Consider the following 25,477-nt stretch of genomic DNA (forward strand, 5'->3'; position numbering starts at 1 on the left):
ATGTGAATATTTGTTTTCTTTTATAATTCATATAGATGACTTTTATGAATAGTGGTTAAAATGCTATTAGAAAAACAGTAACTCCAAGTCAAGAATCTTATATTTTAAAAGATCTAGTGAAATCGGTAGAGCTAAGCTTTTTTTCCATAAATAGGGGTTCTAAGTCATGTTTTTTGGTTTGTTGAACTCTATCTGTCCACCATCCCATCCATCCGTCCATCCATCCATCATCCATCCATCCAACACTTATCTGCAGAAAGGTTCAGGAGTAAGGTCCAGGGATAGCCCAGAGCCATTTTGTCTATGTTCTTGGGCAGATAGGTGGAAAGGCACATCTCATACAGACAAATGTGAGGTCTTGTTAGCTTTTGCTTGGCGCAGCTTGGCAAGGTTGGGATAATCTGGACTGGAAATCAGAGGTGCTAAGAGTAAGGTCCAACTATACACACGTGGGGACTTCTGAACACTCTCCCTTTACAAACAAGTACCACACACATATAAAGAGCACTTAGAGGTTTTCCTCTCTATTTGAAACGTCTCCTAATTTTCCCTTTCCTCTTCCTTCTATATACTAAGGTAAGTACATATTTTTTTCTAAGTCTATTAAGTGCAGGATTGTGTAGTTCTTCTAATATCTTTCATTTTCACATGTTTAGGTAAGAACATCTAGACTCAATGACACAAAGTTACAAGTGAGGAGCAATCTACAGGCAGCACAGAGATGCAATACTGACTTTCTGGAAGGTTCTTTTTTTTAAAAGACTTTATCTATTTATTTGACAGACAGATCACAAGTAGGCAGGGAGGCAGGCAGAGAGAGAGAGAGAGGAGGAAGCAGGCTCCCCGCTGAGCAGAGAGCCCGATGCGGGTCTCGATCCCAGGACCCTGGGACCATGACCTGAGCAGAAGGCGGAGGCTTTAACCCACTGATCCACCCAGGAGCCCCTTCTGGAAAGTTCTTTGACGAAACATTTGCTCCCCAATCTACGATGCCAAGTGCAGTCATAAGCAAAGACGAGTCAGCTAGCAAAGTGAATGGGGGTGTTGCGAAGCACGCGCGCGCGTGTGTGTGTGTGTGTATCCATATATTTTTAGAAGGCTCTATTTTAATTCCTGTGTCTGTGTAGTAATGAGAAAGTGTTTGGATTTGTGCTAATTTTCTGTACCATGCATAAAGCCACGTGCGTAAAGTTAATGGCTTGTTTTTTAGCTCCATACCAACTGTTTTCATAGAGGCTCCATACTGACTATTTTCATGTATGTAAAGCCACGTTGATACACATTTTTATTTCACTAGATCAACTAATCATAGTGGCTACTATTTGTTGAAGAATCTAACATATGACGGCACATATGCACACACATGCCATCCACAGGGAACTGGCTTACATCACCAACCATCTTTGCCAGCATTCAGAGTGCACAGAGCTGGTGTCAGTCCCTAGGAACAGCAGGGGTGTGTTTGAATATCTTTGCAAAGCTGGCTGAGAAGTCGCACGAAAAGATGTTCTTTCTCTATTCTTGTGGTGTGTTAAAAATGCAATTACTCTTAAAAGTCTGTACTTCTAAGACTTCGTTCTGTGAAAATAAACACTTATCCTTGAATGCTTTTGTGTGTCTTTCCTTAAGTCTTTTCATAAATAATTCCTAATTATTATTCTTGCTAACATGATTCAGCTAAGAATCCTGTGAATCCTAAGAGAGTCTGTTTCTTAAGATGACCACAGAACAATGGAATTAGTTGACTTATAATTTAAAACTTTAGCAGCCTAGGGGGCATGTGTGTGAATGGCACACATATATAATACTGGAAACATAAGAATTAAAGTAACATTTACTTTATCAGAACTCTTGCTTGGTCCTGAGCTGGTTTTTCCTCTTCTTGCCCATGAAGAATTAATTCTGCTACTTTATGAAGCTGCTCGATACAGCGTGCTGTTACTTCTGCCAGACTTTCGATGGACAGCATATACACTTCCTGAAACAGATAAATGCAAGTAAGACAATTATCCACAGAGCAGAAGCTTTTTAAAAAACCCTGTGATGTGGGCACCTGGGTGGCTCAGTTGTTAAGCGTCTGCCTTCGGCTCAGGTCATGATTCCAGGGTCCTGGGATCGAGTCCTACGTGGGGCTCCTGGCTCCATGGGAAGCCTGCTTCCCTCTCCCTCTCCCCCTGCTTGTGTTCCCTCTCTCACAGGGTCTCTCTCTGTCAAATAAATAAATAAAATCTTTACCAATAAATAAATAAATAATAAACAAAAACCCCTGTGATATGGGGCGCCTGGCTGGCTCAATCCATAGCACACGGGACTCTTGATCACAGAGTCGTGAGTTCAAGTCCCAGTTGGGGGTAGAGTTTACTTAACAACAACTACCCTATAATGTTAACAGATATATATACAATTCTTTAAAAAAAAAAAAAGGTCTGAAAAGACTAACCAAAGGTTAATGGGCATGTCTGATACTCTTCTAAGGAGAAAGGCTGTGCTAAAAAGGAAGTATTGCCAGGCCCCCAGGTATACGGCAACCCTTACAACCGTGTCCCTAGTTCTCAGAGAGACTCTGGGCACACACCAGGGAGGGGCTCAAAAATGCTTGTGGAAGGACGACTGAATAAAGAAACCTCAATGGCCATTTCTCTTTACAGTGACTGAATTTACAAAGTTACTTTCTGGGGGTGCCTGGGTGGCTCGGTCGGTTAAGTGCCTGACTCTCGGTTTCGGATCAGGTCATGCTTTCACAGTTGTGGGATCAAGCCCCGCATCGGATTCTGCACTCAGCGCGGAATCTGCTTCAGAGTCTCTCTCCCTCTCCCTCCCACTCACTCTCTCTCCCTCACAAATAAGTAAATAAAATCTTAAAAAAAAAAAAAAACACTTTCTCTAAAATGAATATTCAATGTAAAAATGAAGTTACTACACACTCAGTTTTGAACACAGGCAGGCTATAAATTATGCACACATTAATTTATTAAACTACAGAATAAAAACTGTGGCCGTGAATTTTTTTTGGGGAAAAAAGCTTCAATTGCCTCATTAGTTTATGGGGCATAAAGACATTTTATAGTTACAAATTTGCATATCAGATGGAATTTTATTCTATTAGCAATAATGGCGCCTCGGATAAACCTCATTGGCTACGATACTGCCACTGCGCAAAGCTGGAATTTTATTCTAATGATAAATCAAAGATGTTCTTGAGGATCTTTTTCCCTTTAAATTAAAGCTCATGAAGCTCTGGAGGAAAATGACCACATCTATGCTAAGTCATGAACTGCCCTGGCATTGAGAAATTTTAGTGTTTATCACATTAATCCTCATATTTCTATACTGTTGAAACAGGGCGCAAATGAAAATGAAGTGGTTTCTCCTCACTCGAAATTCAGCTGCTAATAAAATTAAAGTCGTATTACTGCTCTTCAGGTGGCCACGCTCCAATAAGTGTACCTCAACTGTCTTAGTTCTCCTTTCTTCCTTTTTGTCTTCTTCAGGATTTTCTGGTTTCTCTTCCGTCTCTTCCTCTCCAGTGTTCTCCTCCGATGGTTCCGCCATATTTATGGACACCGTAGCCCCATCTTCTTCTACCCAGTCATGCGCTTTCTTCATGGCCTGCAAAGCCCCATAACTCATTCGTTATGTAAATCTGGAGACTAAGACATTCCAAACCCAAGACTAGAGTACTGTTGCCCTCCACCTTCTGGGGTGATTCTCTGTACCTTTAAAAAGTTGATGGGGGCAAATCCTTAGACTCCCTAAAAACACCTTGTTGCTGATTTCTGGTGACTCTCAAGTAAGGAAAGGGGCCAGAACAGAAAGGAAAGATGGAGAGAACACTGCGGACCCTTTTCAGAGATCACTGTAAAAGGATACACAGATTAAGAATAAAAACGACAGTGACCTTGAAAGTGATAGTATATTTTTCACTTTTCATGACCAACTATAAAAGAATAATCGTACTTTATATATATATACAGGCGAGAGATTTAGCCAGGGTCATTGCTGAAGCCAATTTCCTCATTTGATATGTCTCATGAAGCCCTTAATGTTTCATGGACCTAATAATGTATGACACGGGGAGGATGAAGGATGGCTCAGCTCTTGCCCAGTCACGCCAGGGGAAGGAGAGGTGCCGTTGTGAAGACCAGGGGCTGCTCTGTGACTAGCAGCAGAGCAACCTGTGGCCCAAGGCATTACGGCTCACGTGACAAAGCGGAGCGACCTCCCTTCCCTGTTACTCCCTGAATGGAGAAAGGGCAGCTCATCCAGCTTTTATCATTATAGCCTAAAGCTGTTTGCTTAAGTGCAAGCTATGTCTGGGTTTATGTTAAACTTGCTTCTCCTCTTCAAGCTCACCTGCTTTTGTCAACAAGCCAGTGGCACCTGGGAGGCACCACGGGACCCACGCGCGTGTGCGCGCACACACACACACACACTTTCTCTCTCTCTTTCTCACTTTCTCTCTCTCCCCTAGCAGAGGCAGGTGCTGCGCAGAGATGAATGAGGCAATTTCCCTGCTGTGTTCAAGTCACTGACCTGTCAGAACCGGTGACCTCTATCGAGATAAAGAAATTACTCATGTCTCCCCTCATTGCCTCATCCTGCCCTTTCCTCACCCGCCTTGATAAGTGTTACCTGCGTCCCCTACCGCTTGCTAAAGAGAAGGGAAAAAGAGAGAGAGAGAGTGAACAGGAAAAAGAACGCAGTTCTAAGTAATTAATAATGAGTGCCCTCATTAAGAAGCTCTACAGCAAGACCTCGCAAAACATACAATTGGAAGCAGCCAGAGTGACAAGGCTGGATCGTTCTAGCACACGGCGTGGCACCGGCATTCGGGGTGGGGTATCGGGGAGGAGACGCGTGGCTGACCTGGCTGATGGGCTTCTCTCTGCCTCATTCTGACTCGTCACCCCCATGGGGGTAAGGGAGATGGAATTTACAAAAGCCCTTTGGTGAGCCTGCACCCCTCTTCCTTCCCTGGTGCGGAAGATACCCACAGCTCCGATATACAAGTCTACCTTGAGGAGAAGTGACTTGTTCAAGGTCACAGGGTAATTACTAGTGACCTGTTGCATGTTCCCTCCCATCACATTTCATTGTGTGGCTCCCGGGGATCATATTCTCCTCCCCTCCTGTGCCATTCCGGGCTTGGGGTTTGTCCATTTCAGGTGGATCACTTGAATTTTTACAACCAATACCCTAAAAAGAGCAACTGATGTAGACAGTGCTGACCTTATTGAGCTTGTCAGGCGTGGCCGCGACGTGTAATTCAAAGAGAAGTTCCGTAAGCGTGCTAGCAAATTCTTCTCCCTTTTCCTCTGAGGCTGGAGACAGAAAATGACAGACGTCGGAAGCGTGATTTTTTTTTTTTCATCCTTCAAAATGTGGCAGTTCCCCTGACCTTACAGCCTGAAGTCAGAGTCAAAGTGGGGGGTTCAACAGTCACCACCCCCCCCACTCCCCGCCTGCCAGAGAGCAGCTTAGGAGCACCCGCTGACAAGGACGACAGTCAGGCAGCCGGCTGCTGTCGCCATGCGAGGGGCTGCCCGAGCCTTGTGTTGTTTGAAGTTCTAGCTGGGGCGGGGGGGACCCCCAGGCTGGCCTGAAGGCCACATGAGGAAAGGGAGCGAGTGATCAGTCTTGCTTGCAGCTGTACATAATCAGTAGCTATCTGCTGAATGAATGACTGAACCAACAAATGAATGACGTAGCTCAGGTCTAGAAGACCCAGACAACAACATATTTATGACCTGGAGAATTGCTGTGCTTAGTACTGCAACCCTAGTAATACCCAGGACACCCTTTTATGGCCACAGAGCCACAGTGCTTAGCTAGCCGAACTCATCTCCACAAACCATATGCTATCAGAAGTAATGACACCGCATCTCTGGAGAAATGTCCCAAGGTTTCTGGGGATACCTGTTGGCCCTATACTACTTCTTACTATGCTTCCCTCCAGATAGAAGCTGCCTAAGGACAGACATGGTATTTGCTTCTGCTCATTCCTGAATTCGGAGTGTGTAACACAGTGCCTGGAACATAAGTGTTTAATAAATACTTGGTATTTATTTAACAAGTGTTATTTATTCATTCTAAGTATTTATTAAATAAGAATTTATTAAATAATTTGTTGATAAATTGTATCATATAGAATAATATAGAGAGCACACAGAACACGGTATGCATACTACAGCCTCAGACAAAAATAAATGGATATCATTGGTGGGCAATAAAGAGAGATTTTTAAAAATTACAATCCTATTTCTTTTTCTCATTTGTATCTGCGGGTTGAAACTGTTTTTAAAGTGTCCAAGTGCTGAAGAATTGATTGCATGGTGGGTTCATCACCACTTTGTATGTGGCGGGGAGATAAAAGCATCCTTCATTGGCCCTGATTACATCATCTGAAAATACTCTGGCTTATGTCAGTGGGTGAAGGCAGTAGCTTCAGGGACAGCTAAGCCATGTGAGAAAACCTGTATCTAGCACTTGGGTGTATGTGCTCTTTTCTGCTTTACAGACAAAATGGCTAATTAGCAGCTTGTGGAGATAGCCGGGGGTAACCTGCAGGTCTTTGTTCACAACACTGGGCTTCATCACATCATCTAGAATCCGCATATTCTCAGGGGATAGACACATTAATAAACAGAATAGAGAAATAAAACATATATGTCAGATGGTAAGTTTTATGGAGAAGTATAAACCGAGGCAGAGGAACAGGGATGGCTGCGGGTCGGTCGGGAAATGAGAGGGGAACTGACAAGATGCCATTTGAGTAATGAACTGAAGGGAGGGGTGAGCAACACCAGATGGGGAGCGGGCAGAGCTGTCCAGCCAACTCGAAGTCCGAGAGGAAGTGTGCCCGGCTTGCTCAGGGACAGCAAGGAAGCCAGGGTGGCCACAGCAGGGGCGGGGAGGTGTGTACCTTGTGGGGGATGGAGACAGAGAGAGAGAGAGAGAGAGAGAGAGAGATGGGTGTCTTTGTTCAGGATGAAGCTGACACTAGCCAGTCATTATAACCCAAAGAGGTAAGTGTGCTGAGTGCACCGAATCTTATCCTCAGAGGGGTTGTTAAGAAGGCTTCTTGGAGGAGGTGATACACGAACCTAGTCTTCAAGAACGAGAAGACATTAACTACTTGCACAAAAGGAGAGATAGAGAGCTAGAGTCAGAGAGAGAAACAAAGCTGAGATCCTCTCTCTGCTGGGCAGAGGTTTTGGTCTCATCCTCTCTAAGAAGACAAAGTAAGAGCGGGCAGGGACACACCTGGGTGGCATTGACTAAGGTCTTGTTCCAAATTACCTGGTCTTTCTCATTCTGTAGGAGGTAATACTGCAGGGCAGAAAGAGCCCCGGACTTAATTGTGGCAGTTGTGGGTTTTTACCCTAGTTCCTGTGTTCAGAGAATCTGTGGCCTGGGGCTAGTCATGGTTCTTAGCTTCTATGTCCTCCTGTAAATTTAGGATAATAAAACCCACCTATTGGGGCACCTCGGTGGTTCAGTTGGTTAAGCCTCTGCCTCCCTCTTGGGTGGTGATCTCAGGGTCCTGGGATTGAGCCCCTCGTCAGGCTCCCTGCTCAGTAGGGAGCTTGCTTCTCCCACTCCCTCTACCCTTCCCCACTGCTTGTGCTCTCTCAAATAAATAAAATCTTTAAAATGCAAAATAAAATAAAACCCACCTATCTCAGCTGTAGCATTGCTGTAAGAGATCAAATAATACAGCAAATGTGAAAGTGTTTTGTAAACACTAACGTTTTATCTAACTATATTGTTATGGGCGACAAAGATATAAACACAAGGAGATTAAAAATATCTGGGAATCATCAACACTAAACTCGGATGCAAGTAGTTTGTGTCACTCCAGCTTTTAAATGCTTTTTGTTCTAGAAAACAGAAAAGGACACTGATAACTTTTAGCACATATTTTAGGGGGAAAAAATTACAAGGAAAAATGGAAGTGGGTAAAAACAGCGATAAATAACATTGCCACAAAGAACACCTATTACTATAGCACTTGGTTCATACATATGGTCCAGATCTTCACCAAGGCAATAAAAATAGAAAATAGCCTTTTAAAAACCTCTTCACGATAGTGGTAAACCAAATTAGAGACCCATGGCAGTGTGATAAAATTACACGCTGCTGGAAAGACAAACATGCAAATCATTAGCTAACACCATCAAACACAGAGGAGCCCAAGGTTGAGTTTATCTAAAAATGACAGTTGGATACATTTTTCCAAGACTTGCAAATGAATTATTTAGGTGTTAAGAGGCTTGAGGAATGTAAATGCTTACAAGGGGAAAAAAAAGTGCATGGAATGCTTTGGTTTCTCCCAGAGTTTTCCTCCTGGCTTCTCCGCTCACCCCTGCTGGTGACATCCTCTCTATGGCATTCAGATAATCCCTCCCCCTGGATAGAGCTGTCACGCTCCATCATAATTGGACTGATTTAATGACACCCCTGCTATTCTTTTCTCCTGGTGATCCTTTACGTGTCTGACATTTATTTATTAAATTAAGTTAATTAAAATTAATAGTGTTTTGATAATCTGGAGATGTCCTGTGGGAAAATGGATATATTATGGGAGATAATAGGGTTTACCTATGGAGAGATAAATCAACCATTTCCTAAGCATTGTGTTCAGGACTTCATCATATATATATATATATTTTTTTTTTTTTTGGGGGGGGTCATAGGGGAAAAAAATCCCAATTTACTGAAGCTCATATTAAGACTGGAACACATTGCATATAGTAACATTTTCCATCTAATAGTATTGAATCAAGGATCCTCTCTAAGAAATTGTGCTAGCTGGGGATGTGTACTGCTTTAACTTGCACCCGCAACACTATCACTTTGAGGTTAGGAGAAATCTGGAATCTTCTTTTTATCCTTTCTGAATGACACGCCCTATAGGATCCAGGTCTACCTCTGGCATCATGCAACCGAAGAGAAATAACCTGGATCTTTTTGGGTGATCGTTACTCTGGAAAACAGGCCTATCTCTTGGTTCATCTTGGGCCCATAATATTACCTGTATGAATTCTGACAGCCAGTGTCTTAGTTTCAGATTATTAAAACAAAGGCAAGGCTGTCCTGCTTTGTGGCTCTTGCAGAAACACACAAATGCTCAAAAACATTACTCTCCAATACTCTTGGCCAGTGGCCTCTTTCTATTCTTCAGTGTAATTGAGCCTTCTATTTTGATGCCATGAGGATAAATCTCATTAGACGAAAGGCACATAAGGTCAGTAGGAGACTAAAGTGGGAGATAGTATTTAAATAACAGTTTGCAAATGCTTAGAATAATTTTGCCCTGACCATTGAGGCTGAAGCCCTCAGTCCTTGTGTTTGAGCTTTGATTAAAGGTGTTCAGGGATGCCTGAGTGGCTCAGTTAGTTAAACTGCTTCCTTCAGCTCAGGTCATGATCCCAGGCTCCTGGGATTGAGTCCCACATCTGGCTTCTTGCTCATTGGGGAGCCTGCTTCTCTCTCTGCCTCTGCCTGCCACTCTGCCTATTTGTGCTCTCTCTCTCTGACAAATAAATAAATAAAATCTTTAAAAAAATAAATAAAGTTGTGCAACACACTTGGGGAGAAAACACTTCCAGCTAATCGATGGGGATGAACGTGCGCTATCACTCCTCTGCGTTTGGGTGATGAAAGTATGATTATAAAGAAAAGCTACAGTTTAGCGTACCTTTACTGTTTTCCCAGCATTGTTTTAGCACTTTAAAAAAACAACACTGGTGGGGACGCCTGGGTGGCTCAGTTGGTTAAGCAGCTGCCTTCGGCTTAGGTCATGATCCCAGCGTCCTGGGATCGAGTCCCACATCGGGCTCCTTGCTCTGCAGGGAGCCTGCTTCTCCCTCTGACTCTGCCTTCCACTGTGTCTGCCTGTGCTTGCTCTCGCTCGCTCTCTCTCTGACAAATAAATAAATCTTAAAAAAAAAAAAAAAAAAAACAACACTGGTGAACATTTTTGAGCTGTTCTGTGGGCCAAGCTCTGTAAAATACATCTTTACATACATTATCTAATTCGAGCTTCACAATAGCCCTGGGGAATATGTATCCGTTTCTCCATTTCACAGGTGCAGATAATGAGTTTCAGAAAAGTTACATAACTTGTTGCAGGCCATACGGCCAGTGAGCGTGCACATGTTTCAAATGGACCTTGGAGTTGGGAGAAGGCAGTCTTGTGTGTCCCATGGTGGCCTTGTGTGTCAGCATAACCCCAACAACAGTGGCTGCATGGCTAGGTGATGATGACATCAGTAAGAAATCACTCTCCATGTACAACGGCAAATGTTTTGCTATATTCTGCTCCTAAACGGGCAACCTAAAACAATTCTTTTTTTTTTTAAATTACCTTCTATATATGTATTTTTTAAGATTTTATTTATTTATTTGACAGACAGAGATCACAAGTAGGCAGAGAGGCAGGTAGAGAGAGAGGGGAAAGCAGGCTCATGCTGAGCAGAGAGCCCGATGTGAGGCTTGATCCCAGGACCTGAGACCATGACCTGAGCCGAAGGCAGAGGCTTAACCCACTGAGCCACCCAGGCGCCCCACCTTCTATATTTTTTTCTTTAAGATTTTTATTTGTTTATTTGAGAGCCAGGGCACCAATGTTGGGGGGTGGGGGAGGCAGAGGGAGTCAGGTATCCCCCCTCTCAAGGAAGACTTGTTTGGCATAAAACAGGTCCTCGTCTCCTTGGGGGTCCTGTCACTAGGTGCCTGGAGACAGAGGGCAGGCCACTTACAAATACACCTTAATTCCTAAGCATAGGTATTAAAAATAATAAGAAAAGTAGGCAAAGAAATCCATGGAGAGACCTGCCCACCGCATGCAGATAAACAATTGGATATCAGGGCATAAACTCCAGTCACAGGGCCATGCTCAGCGTGCCCTGTTCTCCGCTGCTCTGTGCACCCATGTTTCCTGTGCACCTGCAGGGTGCCAGGAGCTGTGCCCCCACCAGGGCAATGAAGCCACCTCCCACAGGAGTGCTCACCCAGAGAATGAGGGGACCACAGAGCCCCGCCGCCAGCTCCGGTCACGGAGCAGGTGCACAGAGCGCTTTGGAAGCGAGGAGGAGGAGCTCTTGAATGAAAGCACGCCCTGTTCAAAGGGCTGTCTTTATGAACTGCCTGTTTGGCAGTTTAACCGATGATTTTCCTTTACCTTGTTCTTCTTGACTCTCTTCACTCTCTAATTCTTTGGCTGCAAAGATGTCTTTAATGGAAATCAGGTCGTTTTTTAAGAGTTCCAGCTTCTCTCCATCGAGGGATGCTAAAAATGACTGAACCTGAAAAAAGAAATGGGTCAGCGTAACTGTCATCTTGTTTTCCCGTTAATCACGTTTACGAGGGGCTGTCGCCAGCTCTGCGGGGACTGAGGGGCTTTGGTGGTGTGGGGGGAAAGGCGGGGTGGAATGCCAGATTTACTGCCTATTAACTGGGTGCCTTTGGGTGAGTGACATACGCCCCCGGGGCCTCAGTTTTTAAAATTTTAACATGAGACCCACACTTCATTGGGATCCTTTGTGAGGGTAAATGGAACAGCAAATGTGAATGTTACACAGGTGCAAACAGCAGAAGCTAAATAAATTTGGCTGTAGCCCTTCTAGCCTCGTGGGTAAAAACACTGGTGCTGTCAACTCTGAATTCAAATATGAGCCCCTCATGGATGAATTATGTGCCCTCAGGTAATTTATTTAAACTTTCCTTCCTTATCTGTAAAATGAGGGTGGAAAAAAAGAGGAGAGATCACAACCAACACCAAAGAAATACAAACAATTATAGGAACATATTATGAGCAACTATACGGCAGCAAATTTGACAATCTGGAAGAAATGGATGCATTCCTAGAGACATATAAATTACCAAAACTGAACCAGGAAGAAATAGGAAACCTGAACAGATCCACAACCAGTAAGAAGATTGAAGCAGTCATCCAAAATCTCCCAACAACAGCTCAGCTCCAGATGGCTTCCCAGGGGAATTCTACCAAACACTTAAAGAATTAATACTTATTCTCCTGAAACTGTTACAAAAAATAGAAATGGAAGGAAAACTTTCAAACTCATTTTATGAGGCCAGCCTTACCTTGATCCCCAAACCAGACAAAGACCCCATCAAAAAGGGGAATTATAGACCAACATCCTTGATGAACACGGATGCAAAAATTCTCACCAAAATACTAGCCAATAGGCTCCAACAGTACATTAAAAGGATTATTCACCATGACCACATGGAATTTATTCCTGGGCTGCAAGGTTGGTTCAATATCTGCAAATCCATCAATATGATATGATAGATTAAGAAAAGAAAAAACAAGAACCATATGACACTCTCAATAGATGCTGAAAAAGAATTTAACAAAGTATGGCATCCTTTCTTGATCAAAATTCTTCACAGTAGAGGGATAGAAGGTATATATCTCAATATAATCAGAGCCATCTATGAAAAACCCACAGTGAATACCATTCGCAATGGGAAAAACTGAGAGCTTTTCCCCTAAGGTCAGGAACACGGCTGGGATGTCCGTTATCACCACTACTATTCAACATAGTACTAGAAGTCCTAGCCTCTGCAATCAGACAACAAAAAGAAATAAAAGGCATCTGAATTGGCAAAGAAGTCAAACTTTTACTCTTTGCAAATGATATGTTACTTTATGTGGAAACTCCAAAAGACTCCACTCCAAAACTGCTACAACTCATACAGGAATTCAGTAAAGTGTCAGGATATAAAAATCAATGCATAGAAGTCAGTTGCACTTGTACACACCAACAGCAAGACAGAAGAAAGAGAAATTAAGGAGTCAATCCCATTTACAATTGCACCCAAAACCATAAGATAACTAGGAATAAACCTAACCAAAGAGGCAAAGAGCCTATACTCAGAAAACTACAAAGTACTCATGAAAGAAATTGAGGAAGACACAAAGAAATGGAAAAATATTCCATGCTCATGGATTGGAAGAACAAATATTGTGAAAATGTCTATGCTAGTTAGAGCAGTCTACACATTTAATGCAATCCCTATCAAAATAACATCTTTTTTTTTCAAAGAAATGGAACAAATAATTCCAAAATTTATATGGAACCAGAAAAGACCCCAAATAGCCAGAGGAATGTTGAAAAAAAAAAAAAAAACAAAGTTGGTGGCATCACAATTCCAGACTTCAAGCTCTATCACAAAGCTAGAATCATCAAGACAGTATGGCACTGGCACAAAAACAGACACAGATCAATGGAACAGAATAGAGCCCAGAAATAGACCCTCAACTCTATGGTCAACTAATCTTTGACAAAGCAAGAAAGAATGTCCAATGGAAAAAAGACAGTCTCTTCAACAAATGGTGTTGGGAAAATTAGACAGCCACTCGAGGAAGAATGAAACTCAACCATTTCCTTACACCACACCCAAAAATAGACTCAAAATGGCTGAAAGACCTCAAGGTGAGAAAGGAATCCATTAAAATCCTTGAGGAGAACACAGGCAGCAACCTCTTCGACTTCGGCCACAGCAATTTCTTCCTAGGAACATCACCCAAAGCAAGGGAAGCAAGGGCAAAAATGTACTGTCGGGACTTCATCAATATCAAAAGCTTTTGCACTGCGAAGGAAACAGTCAACAAAACCAAAAGACAATTGACAGAATGGGAGAAAATATTCACAAATGATGTATCAGATAAAGGACTAGTATCCAAAATCTATAAAGAACTTATCAAACTCAACACCCAAAGAACAAATAATCCAATCAAGAAATGGGCAGAAGACAAGAACAGACATTTCCGCAAAGAAGACATCCAGATGGTCAACAGATACATGAAAAAGTGCTTAACATCACTCGGCATCAGAGCAATACAAATCAAAACCACAGTGAGATACCACCTCACACCTCTCAGAATGGTTAAAATTAACAAGTCAGGAAACAACAGAGGATGGCGAGGATGTGGAGAAAGGGCAACCCTCCTACACTGCACTGTTGGTGGGAATGGTGCAGCCATTCGGGAAAACATGTATGGAGGTTCCTTCAAAGAAGTTGTAAATAGAGCTACACTTTGACCCATCAATCACACTACTGGATATCTACCCTAAACATATAAATGTAGGGATCTGAAGGGGCACGTGCACCTAAATGTTTACAGCAGCAATGTCCACAATAGCCAAACTATGGAAAGAACCTAGGTGTCCACCAACAGATGAACGGATAAAGAAGATGTGGTCTAGGGGCACCTAGGTGGCTCAGTGGGTTAAGCCTCTGCTTTCAGCTCAGGTCATGATCTCAGGGTCCTGGCATCGAGTCCTGCATCGGGCTCTCTGCTCAGCAGGGAGTCTTTTTCCCCTCCACCCTGCTTTCTCTGCCTGCCTCTCTGCCTGGCAAATAAATAAATAGAAATCTTTTTTTTTTTTTTTTTAAATGACAGACAGAGATCACAAGTAGGCAGAGAGGTAGGCAGAGAGAGGAAGGAAGCAGGCTCCCTGCTGCTAAAAAAAAAAAAAAAAAAAAAGAAAGAAAGAAAGAAAAGAAGATGTGGTATATACATACCATAGAATACTATGCAGCCATCAAAACCCCCAAAATCTTGTTATTTGCAATGATGCGAATGGAACTAGAGGGTACTATGCTGAGCGAAATAAGTTAATCAGAGAAAGACAACTATCATATGATCTCTCTGATATGAGAAATTTGAGAGGCAGGGCAGGAGATCGTGGTAGGTAGGGAGGAAAAAATGAAACAAGATAGGATTGGGAGGGAGACAAACCATAATAGACTTTTAATCTCATGAAACAAACTGAGGGTTGCTGGGGGGTGGTAAGAGAGGGATGGGGTGGCTGGGTGATGGACATTGGGAGGGTATGTGTATGGTGAGTGCTGTGAAATATGTAGCCTGATGATTCACAGACCTGTGCCCCCAGGACAAATAAAACATTATATGTTAATTTTTTAAAAAAGTACTTGTAGAGGCACCTGGCCAGCTCAGGCAGAAGAGCACGAGACTCTTGATCTTGGAGTCGTAAGTTTGAGCCCCACATTTGGTGTAGAGATTATTAAAAAAGAAAAACTTAAAAAATGCTTGTAGTGAAGGTCAAGAAATTATATATATATTATGTAGGTTAACATATAATATGTAAGAATATTAATATATGTATATATACTATATACACATAAACACATAAAGAACTGTTTCATATACACAGATATACATCTACATGCATATATTTATGTGTGTGTGTGTGTGTGTACTTGCTAGATGTGGGTTATTGAACTGGGGTTGCAAAAACACACAAGACACAATTTTCTCCTCTGGGATCTTGCAGTCTAGAGGAGGGAGGCCCAGGTTAATTGCTAACAGCCATGACAGATGTGCGCGGAGTGGCAGCAAGGTTCCAGGGAGGGAACTTCAGTACCCCTGGGGGAGGCAAGAGTGTGAGCGGGGAGAGATCACAGAGGATGATGCTTGAACTGATATCCTGCCTGCTCATTGTCTTCATTGTGATAATGTATCATATCACATTGAGTTTGATTTCAAATCAAATCAATAAAAAATTATTTTTATTAACATATAATGTATTATTTGCCCTGGCGGTACAGGTCTGTGAGTCAACAGGCTTATACACTTCACAGCACTCACCATAGCACATACCCTCCCCAATGTCCATAACCCCACCGCCCTCTTCACACACCCCTTCCCCCCAGCAACCCTCAGTTTGTTTTGTGAGATTAAGAGTCTCTTATGGTTTGTTCCCCTCCTGATCCCATCTTGTTTCATTTTTTCCTTCCCAATCGCCCATACCCCCCTGCCCCGCCTCTCATATTCCTCATGTCAGAAAGATCATATGATATTTGTCTCTCTCTGATTTATTTCGCTCAGCATCATACCCTCTAGTTCCAACCACGTTGTTGCAAATGGCAAGATTTCATTTCTTTTGATGGAGGCATAGTATTCCATTATATATATAAACCACATCTTCTTGATCCATTCATCTGTTGATGGACAGCTAGGCTCTTTCCATAGTTTGGCTATTGTAGACATTGCAGAGCCCCTCTTTTGAAACTGACATTTGTAAATACTTAAAAATTATTTGCGTACCTGGCCAGTCATAGGCCGCAAGTCTGAAGACTGATTTGAATTTCCCAAATGGCCAAAGTGCATGGAGAACCATATAAAAAACGAAGTAGGGAGGAGGTGGGTGCGGGGATGGGGCAATTGGGGGATGGGCATTGAAGAGGGCATGTGATGTGATGAGCACTGGGCGGTATACGTAACAGATGAATTATTGAGCACTGCATCTGACACTGATAATGTACTGTATGTTGGCTAGTTGAATTTTAAAAAGAAAAATAAATAACAGAATAATAAAATATAGGGCGAAAGTAGAATGTGACATAATGGAAACTACTCAATCAATATTGTTAAATAAATGAGCGAATCATTTCTTTTCTGAAAAAAAAAAAAAAAGCAGGATTATGAAGTAGTGAGGTTTTTCTGTTTTCATTCTGCAGGTCACACACTTGCTCTGGAGGGAGCGCCAGGAGAGGAGCCACAATGCCCTTTGGAATGTGTTTTAATATTCGTTATGGTAGTAGATTCACACACCGGGATAAGTGACAGAGTCAGAGAGGGCATCACGGAGCCAGGACACCAATTTCCTAAAAATCGTAAGGCATATCACCAGGCCATAATGCAATTGGCAAGGAGGCTCAGGGAGACGCCCGGCAGGAAGCCATCAACACAAAACCCATTAGCTGGAGAGTTCGGCAGGTGGAAGCAAATGGACCCTGCTGGATGGTTGCCACCACGCCTTTCTGCTCTGACCTTTCCAGAGCCTTCTTTTCCACTCATACGCTCATGATTAGGCCTCAGGGTCCTAGAGAGACCCACAGCAGATTCCTACACTTTAGATATATTTTCTACATAGCAGTCTTCTAAGAGTAAAATTAAAAGGTAATTATTGAATACATGCGCTTGAGCACAACACTAGTGAAAATGTGTATACACATGTAGGACATCATGGTTTCCCCATGTCTCCTGGAGGGTAGCCATCCTCTAGGAGGGAAGGTACTGGGCTTTAATGCTTTGGGTATCCTTTGGGAAGGGTTATTTTTAGCAAAGGACTCTCTTGTCAGCATCTTTCTACCATAGCATCTCTTTTGCTTCCTCCTGGTTCATTCCATTACGCCAAGGGGACAAGCAATAAATCTTTACTTCAATCCAGTAATAATCATGCACTCCTCAATATATATTCATAGAATGCTGACTGTTACGCTTGGCAATGTGCTAAGTGTTGTTGGGAACACAAGGATAGACAATCTGCCTTATCAATCTTTTCCCTGAAAGGGAGTATGGGGTGCCATTTTGAATATTCTTGTTTAATGTTTTTTTTTGTTGTTGCTGTTGTTAGCTATTAAGTATAACAGCAATAAAAATTACCAGGTTTTTTCTTAAGATTTATAGTACACTACACTGCCATACCTGTTGCTATCCTAGAATCAATCTAACAGAATAGGAATGATAGTAATTCCCGATATTTCCATGCAATGTGTCAAAGTTTTAGCCAATGAAATGTCAACAGAGGTGATGTGTATCATTTCCGGGTCAATGGTCTTACAAAATAGGAGTGGGGGCGTACCTGGGTGGTACGTTGGTTGAGCATCTGTTTCTTGGTTTCCATCTAGGTCATGATCTCAGGGTTGTGAGATCGAGCCCCCCAAGGGCCTCTGTGGGTGGGGAGCCTGCTTGAGGGTCTCTCTGCCTCTCCCTCTGCCCCTCCTGCTCATAGTCTCCCTTTGCTCTAAAAATAAATAAATAATTTTTTAAAATGGGAGTGTACCCTCTATATTCTCTGTCCTTATGCTGGAAGGATAAAGATGACAAGGAGGCCCTAGAGGATGATGACAGCCAATACTTTAGACTCAGACCCACAGGAGTCCACAAGGCCAAAGGGATGTGCCCACGGAGAGCCCATGTTCCTCCTTCCAGACCACTCTCTAGGTACTAAAGTTACTAACATTTCCCTTTCACAGCCTGTATGGATCTCTCAGGCTGTGCTGCTTGTGGTGGGACCATCTACCCGTTAGCTGTTTGAAGGGCTGCAGGTACAGCTTGAACCAGGTCATCCTCTCATGTGCACAGAAAGCTCCTTGAAGGGAGAGACAGCTGGAAATACAGGGACGACAGCAGGCAGGAGGGTGGCGGGGAAATGTGAGGGACTGGAGAATTCTGAATGGGAACCTGGTTTTCAAAGTCATTATAAAAGTAGGATGACAATATATTTTCTTCAACAGTTTGTTTCAAAAGTACTTTAATTTCTTTTTTTTGAGATTTTATTTATTTGACAGGAGAGAGCACGTGAGCACAAGCAGGGGGAGCAGACAGAGGGAGAACCCCGGGATCATGACCTGAGCTGAAGATAGACACTTAACCGACTGGGCCACACAGGCACCCCAAAAGTCCTTTCACTTCTAAGTATTTGGTGCATACAGGAGTTCTAGTTAAATGTGAATTCTAGATAAACAATATTTTCTTGGTATGAGGGTATGTCTCAAATATTGCAGAGGACATATTTACACTAAAAAAGTATCCTCCTTTGTTTATCAAAAGTTGAAGTTTCGCTTGTCATCCTATAGTTTCTTGTTTGTTTATTTGTTTTTGTTTTTGCTAAATCTGACAATCCCAGTAGGGGTCTCCATTTGTATTCTTGCTAGAGGACTGTGAAAATTAAGATGGGTCTAGGGGAGCCATAAGATAGACAGAATCTGGCCCCCGAATCCCTGAACAGGAAAGCTGCCTAATGACCAGCCACGCCCATCTGGGACTATCACAGGAAGAAGGACAGCTCTGACTGATTTTGACCTGTATGTTTTTAGGATTTGTTTATTACAGCACACAGTAACTATTGTTACTAATCCAAGAAAGCATTCCTTACCATGAATACTACTATAAAAATCTCTAGGCTGAGGGAAAGAAAGCAGAGCTCGTTGGAGCAGTGTGCAAACAGAGGGAAATGTATCCCTCTAGGGACCAAATCCCCTTCTTAGCAACATCAGCCCTTTGGGGCTTTTTTCTGGGGACCTGGGACTCTTTCACAGCTGAGACCTGCAATGAAACTGCCAGAGTGGCATGTCTCTACACCATGATAACCTCAAGGGATCAAGCATCACTGTCATGTTTTTAATAATAACATACACACGTACAGATAACATAAGGATACATGTAAAATAAAATATCATCGATACAGATGCCTATGCAAGAATGTATAAAAAGGCAGTGAACATCTATTGAGTACTTATTATGTATTAAAATGAGCTGAACTTGCTTCCACAGACTATCTCATTTAATTCTCTTAATACTCCTACGAGGTAGGTTTCATTATTATTTCCCTTACACAGATAAGGAGACTGAAGTGAGATGCGTCCAAAATCATACAGCTACGGAGTGGTATTTGATCACATAATGGTTGACTCAAAACCCAGATTTTATAGGAACAATTTGGAAAACTGCATTTTCTAGAGCACATATTATCAGATTATCTGAGTCTGTCTGTGGGAGCAATTTCACAACTGTTTAGATTGTAGTTCACTGATAGCAGTGTGAAATAATTCTGGTCTCTAGACAGGTGAATAGATTCTGTCTAGGGGAGGGCCAACCTCCCCTCCTGGGGAAAAACCAGGTTTATACCCCATTTACACATTCATCTCATTCATTTCTCCATATAGATATGTGCGTGGGCTTTCCTCCTTGAACCCATTATAGTATCTGCTTGGTTCCTTCATGCAATAAGGGAGCTAACCAGATTCTTTAATTCATGTTCATTTTGTATCTGTATATGAGGCATGATTTTGCTTTTTAAAAAAATCAACCTCTCACAGTTTCATCGGAAGGCTCTCACTGATGGCTCATGGATAAAAACAAGAGAAAATAAGCCCAGAGAGTACCGTGTAACTCGATCATCTGGAGGAGCGGGATTTCCAACCTGTTTGGTTTTTGGCAGAGGCCATTTTTTCCCATCTAGGTGGGCATCAGGAATGTCTCAGCCCCTCTGAGTCCTAACTTAGAGGACGTGGGCGAGAGAGAGTCAAGAATCACTTCATTCTAAAGCTCACTTCCAACCCTGCTTCTCTCCAGCCAATGCCACTGAGATGACCCAGAGCCTCTTCCACGAGTTCCCAGGGTGCTGCCCTGTGGGCTCCACCAGAAAGACTCCCAGCCTGACCTTCACATAAAAGAGCTGTAGGTACCATCCAATGAATTAATAGCTTTAAACTGCTTAGAAGAGTGACTATATAAGGGCCATATGAATATTTGCTAAATAACCCTCCCGCACATATAGATCCTTAAAAAAATAAAAAAATAAAAAAAATAAATCTCCAAACCCTGCTAAGGTCTGCTATTTCTGTCTCGATTCTTGAGATCCCAGCGGGGGAATGTGAATGCGGAGGGCTGTTAGGTATATCCCAGGTCTCCGTTCAGGAACATTCTCAAAGAGAGCTTTCACTCCCAGGAAGACGATCCTGCCCTTGGTGGCCCCGATATTTTAACAAATGGGTGAATAAACCACTACAGAGCCCCTAAAACCATATGAAATCTCTGGAAGAAACCGCGCTGCTTTGTTTTCCCAGGGTGGGAATGGCGACCCGGCCTGATAGGGCATCCCTGGTCCAAGGACTATGTCACCAAAGGGAAGCATGGGGCCAGGAGCCTGACAGCCAAGTTTCTGAGCAGCCTTCTGTACCATGAGCTGGGGGCAGGGAGGATTCCTAATTTGCTGGTCCTCTTGGGGTTGGGGTGGGGTAACAGCTTAGCACAAAACAGACGGGAAACAAGATGGCGCATGACAGGGGGTGGGGGGAGCTGCTCAACAGGCTGTAGGACATTTGTGACCTCAGCACAATACTAACGAGGCCCTAAAAATGAGATATTTTTGATTTCCCAGTTTCTTCCGTGTGTGAGAAAACACATTAGTGACTGTGGTATTTTAAGCGACCAGGCACACATACCTTGCTTTCACTTTCGTTGGAGAGAATTTCCAGAGCTTCCAGGTGTGACAAACCTTGATACTCATCAAACAGCATCCCATAGTGGGCAGTCCTCTCGGCTGTCAACTGCTGGGCCAGTCTCTCCTTCTCTTTCTCCTTGGCTTCCCTTAACATCTGCAGAAACACACAAGGTTTGTGCCCTGGATGTGGACTCAAAAGCCTCATTTCCTGTGTATTATGTAGGGGGAGATGAGGGCTGGCTCTGTCTTTGTGTCACTTGGGAATTTCTAATAAAATGATTCTTTCATTGATTCCACTGACTGTTTTCTCATTCTGGAAGGTGGGATGTTCCAGAATATTCTAGAATATTCTTGGAAAGTGGAATATTTCCAGACTATTCCACTTCGAATCTTACATGTTCATTATGTACACACCCAAACAAAGCAAAAATTCTATGCTTGTGTCCAGGATTGGAAAGAAGCAAAACAGAAGCTAAATGAACAGCAGTTTTTGCTGAAGTGTTTTCCATGTGTGTGATTAATTTTCTTATTTTCTGGAATATCCAAATTTTCTACAGTGGGAAAATTGATGTACACCAGAAAAGTCTAATCTGTTGTGATAAGGTTCATTGCAACTTCCGTACCAGGCAGAACTCAAAGCAGCCACAAGCTTGTCTGTTTTGACTGGTGTGACATTATTTTAAAAACTTGATGTGTGTGATTATTAACCATCTTTGATGACAAAAATTAATAAAATATAAACTCATAATGTATTCCTCATCAGATAATATATTTCCTGAATATAAAAAAGAATATTAGCTTATCAGTTCTTGAGAAGTCTGACGGAGAGTGGAGTTCCTCTCCACGTTCATCATTTTTCTCCAGTTATTTTTTTGTTGATTACGTAAAGAGAATAAGATGAACATGAGTCCCTCGGTCACTCCCAATTTCCTGCACTTGCTTTCTATGATTCGAAGCATCTTTTATTTGAGTCCTCATTAAGTTTACTGGGCATTATATTTATAGGGTTCTTTAGTATCTACGGAGAGCACCGTAAACACAGTGGCAGCCACAAATTCACAAGGGGAAGATCACGCAAGAACAGATTGTCGTTTTTACTGCGTGTCAATAAAACTGTCAAGCTCCTTCTCCTTTCAGGTTTTTTGAGGCCGTTAGCCAGAAATTCACTGGGCTTCCGACAGAATTCTCCTCTCTGTCTTTAAGACTACATATGTACAAGCTCTGAATTTTAAGATTTTCAAAACAACATCAAATGATCACTGGGGATTTTTAACACTTATAATAAAACCCCACTAGTCCCACTGATCTTCCTGGCTTGGCGGTGGTAAAACACAACAACAAAGTGACACCGAAATTGCTTCCTTTCCCCAGAGCAACTTCCGTCTCTAAATCGGTGCTTCGGAACACAGGGGAAGGGACGAAAACAAAGGGGGCAGGTCGCTCTGGAATGATTTGGGTTCCCTCAAAAGATGGAGTGAAATTAAAGTTGCGTAAAGAAGAGCTGGGTTTCCACAGGAGGTTGGTTTATTTTCCGTGTGGAAAGGAAAAGGAGATGCTGTGAAACAGCAGCGAATGGTTGTGGCGAGGGAGTCTTCCGGATGGAAGGGCAGCTCTGGAGACTTGCGCCTGTGGGTCCGGAAACCACCCTGTGTCGCTGGGACAGAACATGGGAGAAGTCAGGAACATTGTGGGCTTCTGTAGTTACTGAGTGTGGATTAGGAAAAATCCAACAGACTTCCCTATGTCAATGGATGGCGGCTTCATCCTTTGAGCTGTTCATGCCAACAAACCGTGGGGTCGCTCTTGCTGCCTCCTTATCTCACACCCCAAGTTTCCTCCATTGGGAAGTCCGGGTTGACCTTCAGAACATCCCTGGAATCAGCATTCACCCTCCCCTTCCAGGGCTCCACATTGAGCCACCACGTCCCCCTGCTTAGGTAACAGCATTGCCCCCTGAGGAGGCAGTGAGAGCTGCAGAACAAGTGACCGAGGGCCCCGCCCTGGATGCTGTACTTTGCAGTCCATGCCTCCCATGATCATCACCAGTGCAGCAGGGACAATGAGGAGACCTGTCCGGGGACATCATCTGAAGGACTGCCCAAGGGCTCTGCCCAGCTTTCCTCAGAGGATACAGCAGCCCAGGAGGCTTCTGCCCCATCTTCTCTCCCATTCCCCATCCCTGGGGTCAGCCTTGCATCTTGGTCTGATAGCCCTGCCAGCCTTCTCGCCCCCCACCTCCACTTTCTTGCTCAGCATTTCCCCCTAATAAAATCCCCACATTTTAAGGCCATCTTGGCCCCTGTTCCCGGGAGAGCCTGCACTGGTAACCACTCTACCTGGTCTCCCTACCCTCAGCCCTCTCCATACCCAGTCTGTTTTCAACACAGTAACTAAAGTGCTCCTGTTACAGGCAGATCTTGTCACTCCTCTTTCAGTAATGCTGTAATGGTTTCACCATTTCACTAATGGTTCAACCCGAGGTCCCTGCAAATGCCCTCCAGGATCTGCCATGACCTGTTCCCCATTAGATTTCTATCCTCATCTGTAACAGTTCTCCTTCTGGCTCACTTCCTTCCCACCATGTAGCATCCTTCTTCCTCATCCATGCTAGACACTCCTGCCCCAGGGCCTTTGCACAAGCTGCTCTTGCTGCATGCAATGTGCTTCACTCAGATTTCAGCATGGTCAAGACCCTCATCTACTTCAATATTTGCTCAAATGTCATCATCTCCATGAGGCCGTCCCCCTAACAATCCAATTTAATACCTAACCTGCCTCTCACTTCCACATTCCTACATTCTTCCTGCTTTTTTGTTTTTCCACAGCACTCAATCATCTTTTAAAATACTAGATGATGTCGATGGTTTGTCTGTCTCTCCTCATTGGAACAAAAACTCCTTAAGGACAGGGATTTTTATCCATTTTGGCTACTGGTATAGCTCAAGTGCTTGGAACAGTGCCTGGCACATAGTGGACATTCAAAATGCATCTCTGAAATGAACAAAGGAATGAATGGATGAATGAAAAATGACTGTGTGGCAGTAGGTTGGAGTAGGTAGTGTTGCAGTGATCTGTGTGAATTAGAGGTGCATTTGGTCACACTTTTCCCCACATTATCAGTTTCTTACCTAGAATCAAATTTATATATCTACATATATTCTTATATATATGTATGCTTGTATGCACATATATGTAATATATAATACATAATTGTATACACATGTATATAGAAATTTTATAGACATATAAAATCTTGTAGCAAAAATATTCCTACCTGCTCATCAAATATCCTTTTCCTCCCAGACATGTGGCTAAACTATATTTCTGAGCCCACTGAACTGAATTAGGTAGACTATGTGTCAAGTTTCGGCCAAAGGAATGAGGGTAAAGTCCTAAGTTCTCTCACCTAGCCCTCTCCATTTCACCTTCCCCTCTGTAGGAGGCTAGAGGTGAAGCATTTTAGGATGGTGGAGTCATGGGATAGGGGCTCAGAAAAGAACTACCTAGAGAGTCCCTGGACAGAAGCGCTCACACCGTAGGAGCGAAAGATAGACTTTCTTCTGTTCTTAGCCACACTGATCCTTGGGGGTTGTTTTTTTTGTGTTGCTTCTGTTTTGCAACATCTAGAATTAATTACCTGATTAATATAAATCTAGTTTCTTTTTCTTCTTAAACTTTTTAAAAAAATGTATTTTATTTATTTCTTTGACAGAGACAGACAGCACAAAGCAGGGGGGAGCAGCAGAGGCAGAGGGAGAAGCAGGCTTCCCACTGAGCAGGGAGCTGGACACGGGACTCGATCTCAGGACCCTGGGATCATGACCTGAGCTGACGGAAGATGCTTCACTGACTGAACCACACAGGTGCCCCTCTATTTTCTTTTTAAAGAACAGTAGGGTGGTTGTTTAGGGGATCCTGCCAAGTCCCGACCTGAGCTATAATATCAGAGTGGTTATATGAGGGTTACTCTGAAAGAGATGAGAGGAAATAGCTTAAAACAAAAGCTTTTCGGGAACTACCACTAACACGATGTCAGTGATAGGTCCTCGGTGGCTTTCTAGTCCTGAGCTGCTAAGAAGCTATGTTTGTCCTGCCTGTGAAATTTACAAAACCCAGGGCTGTATCAGCTGCTCCTGATTTTGGGAAGGCAAAGATAGACCTGGTGTGTCTATCTGACTGCTGGGGAGGACAGGGACAAGCGGCCTGCTGGCCCCACAGAGCAAGAACTGGGCACGTGCCAACCAAAAGAGCAAGTTCAGCATTATTGTTTTATATTTGGAAAATAAGGTAAAGGGTATTTTTAATTTACCTAACTACTCTAAGTAAGCAAAACACATATTAAAAAAAATTTTTTTTTAAGTAAGCTCTACGCTCGATGTGGGGCTTGAAGTCACAACCCTGAGATCAAGAGTCACATGCTCCACCAATGGAGCCAGCCAGGTGGCCCAAGGAGTCAATTTTTCACG

At 43.1% G+C, this 25,477-nt stretch overlaps 1 protein-coding gene across 5 annotated transcripts in view; it reads right to left on the reverse strand.

The window, feature by feature from the left end:
• The window catches only part of FAM114A1 (family with sequence similarity 114 member A1), a 91,415-nt gene that overhangs the window by 10,672 nt on the left and 55,266 nt on the right, over window positions 1-25,477 (reverse strand). For all 5 annotated transcript variants that reach the window (XM_082728885.1, XM_082728887.1, XM_082728883.1 and 2 more), the window contains 5 exons: window positions 21,013-21,165; window positions 11,186-11,309; window positions 5,230-5,321; window positions 3,448-3,609; window positions 1,839-1,978 (listed from right to left, as the gene is read on the reverse strand). In XM_082728885.1, the coding sequence (XP_082585011.1) occupies window positions 1,839-1,978; window positions 3,448-3,609; window positions 5,230-5,321; window positions 11,186-11,309; window positions 21,013-21,165 (671 nt within the window). The remainder of the gene's footprint in view (window positions 1-1,838; window positions 1,979-3,447; window positions 3,610-5,229; window positions 5,322-11,185; window positions 11,310-21,012; window positions 21,166-25,477) is intronic.

Source organism: Mustela nivalis (assembly GCF_964662115.1).
Source record: "Mustela nivalis genome assembly, chromosome: 4".
In the NCBI taxonomy this organism is placed as follows: Eukaryota; Metazoa; Chordata; class Mammalia; order Carnivora; family Mustelidae; genus Mustela; species Mustela nivalis.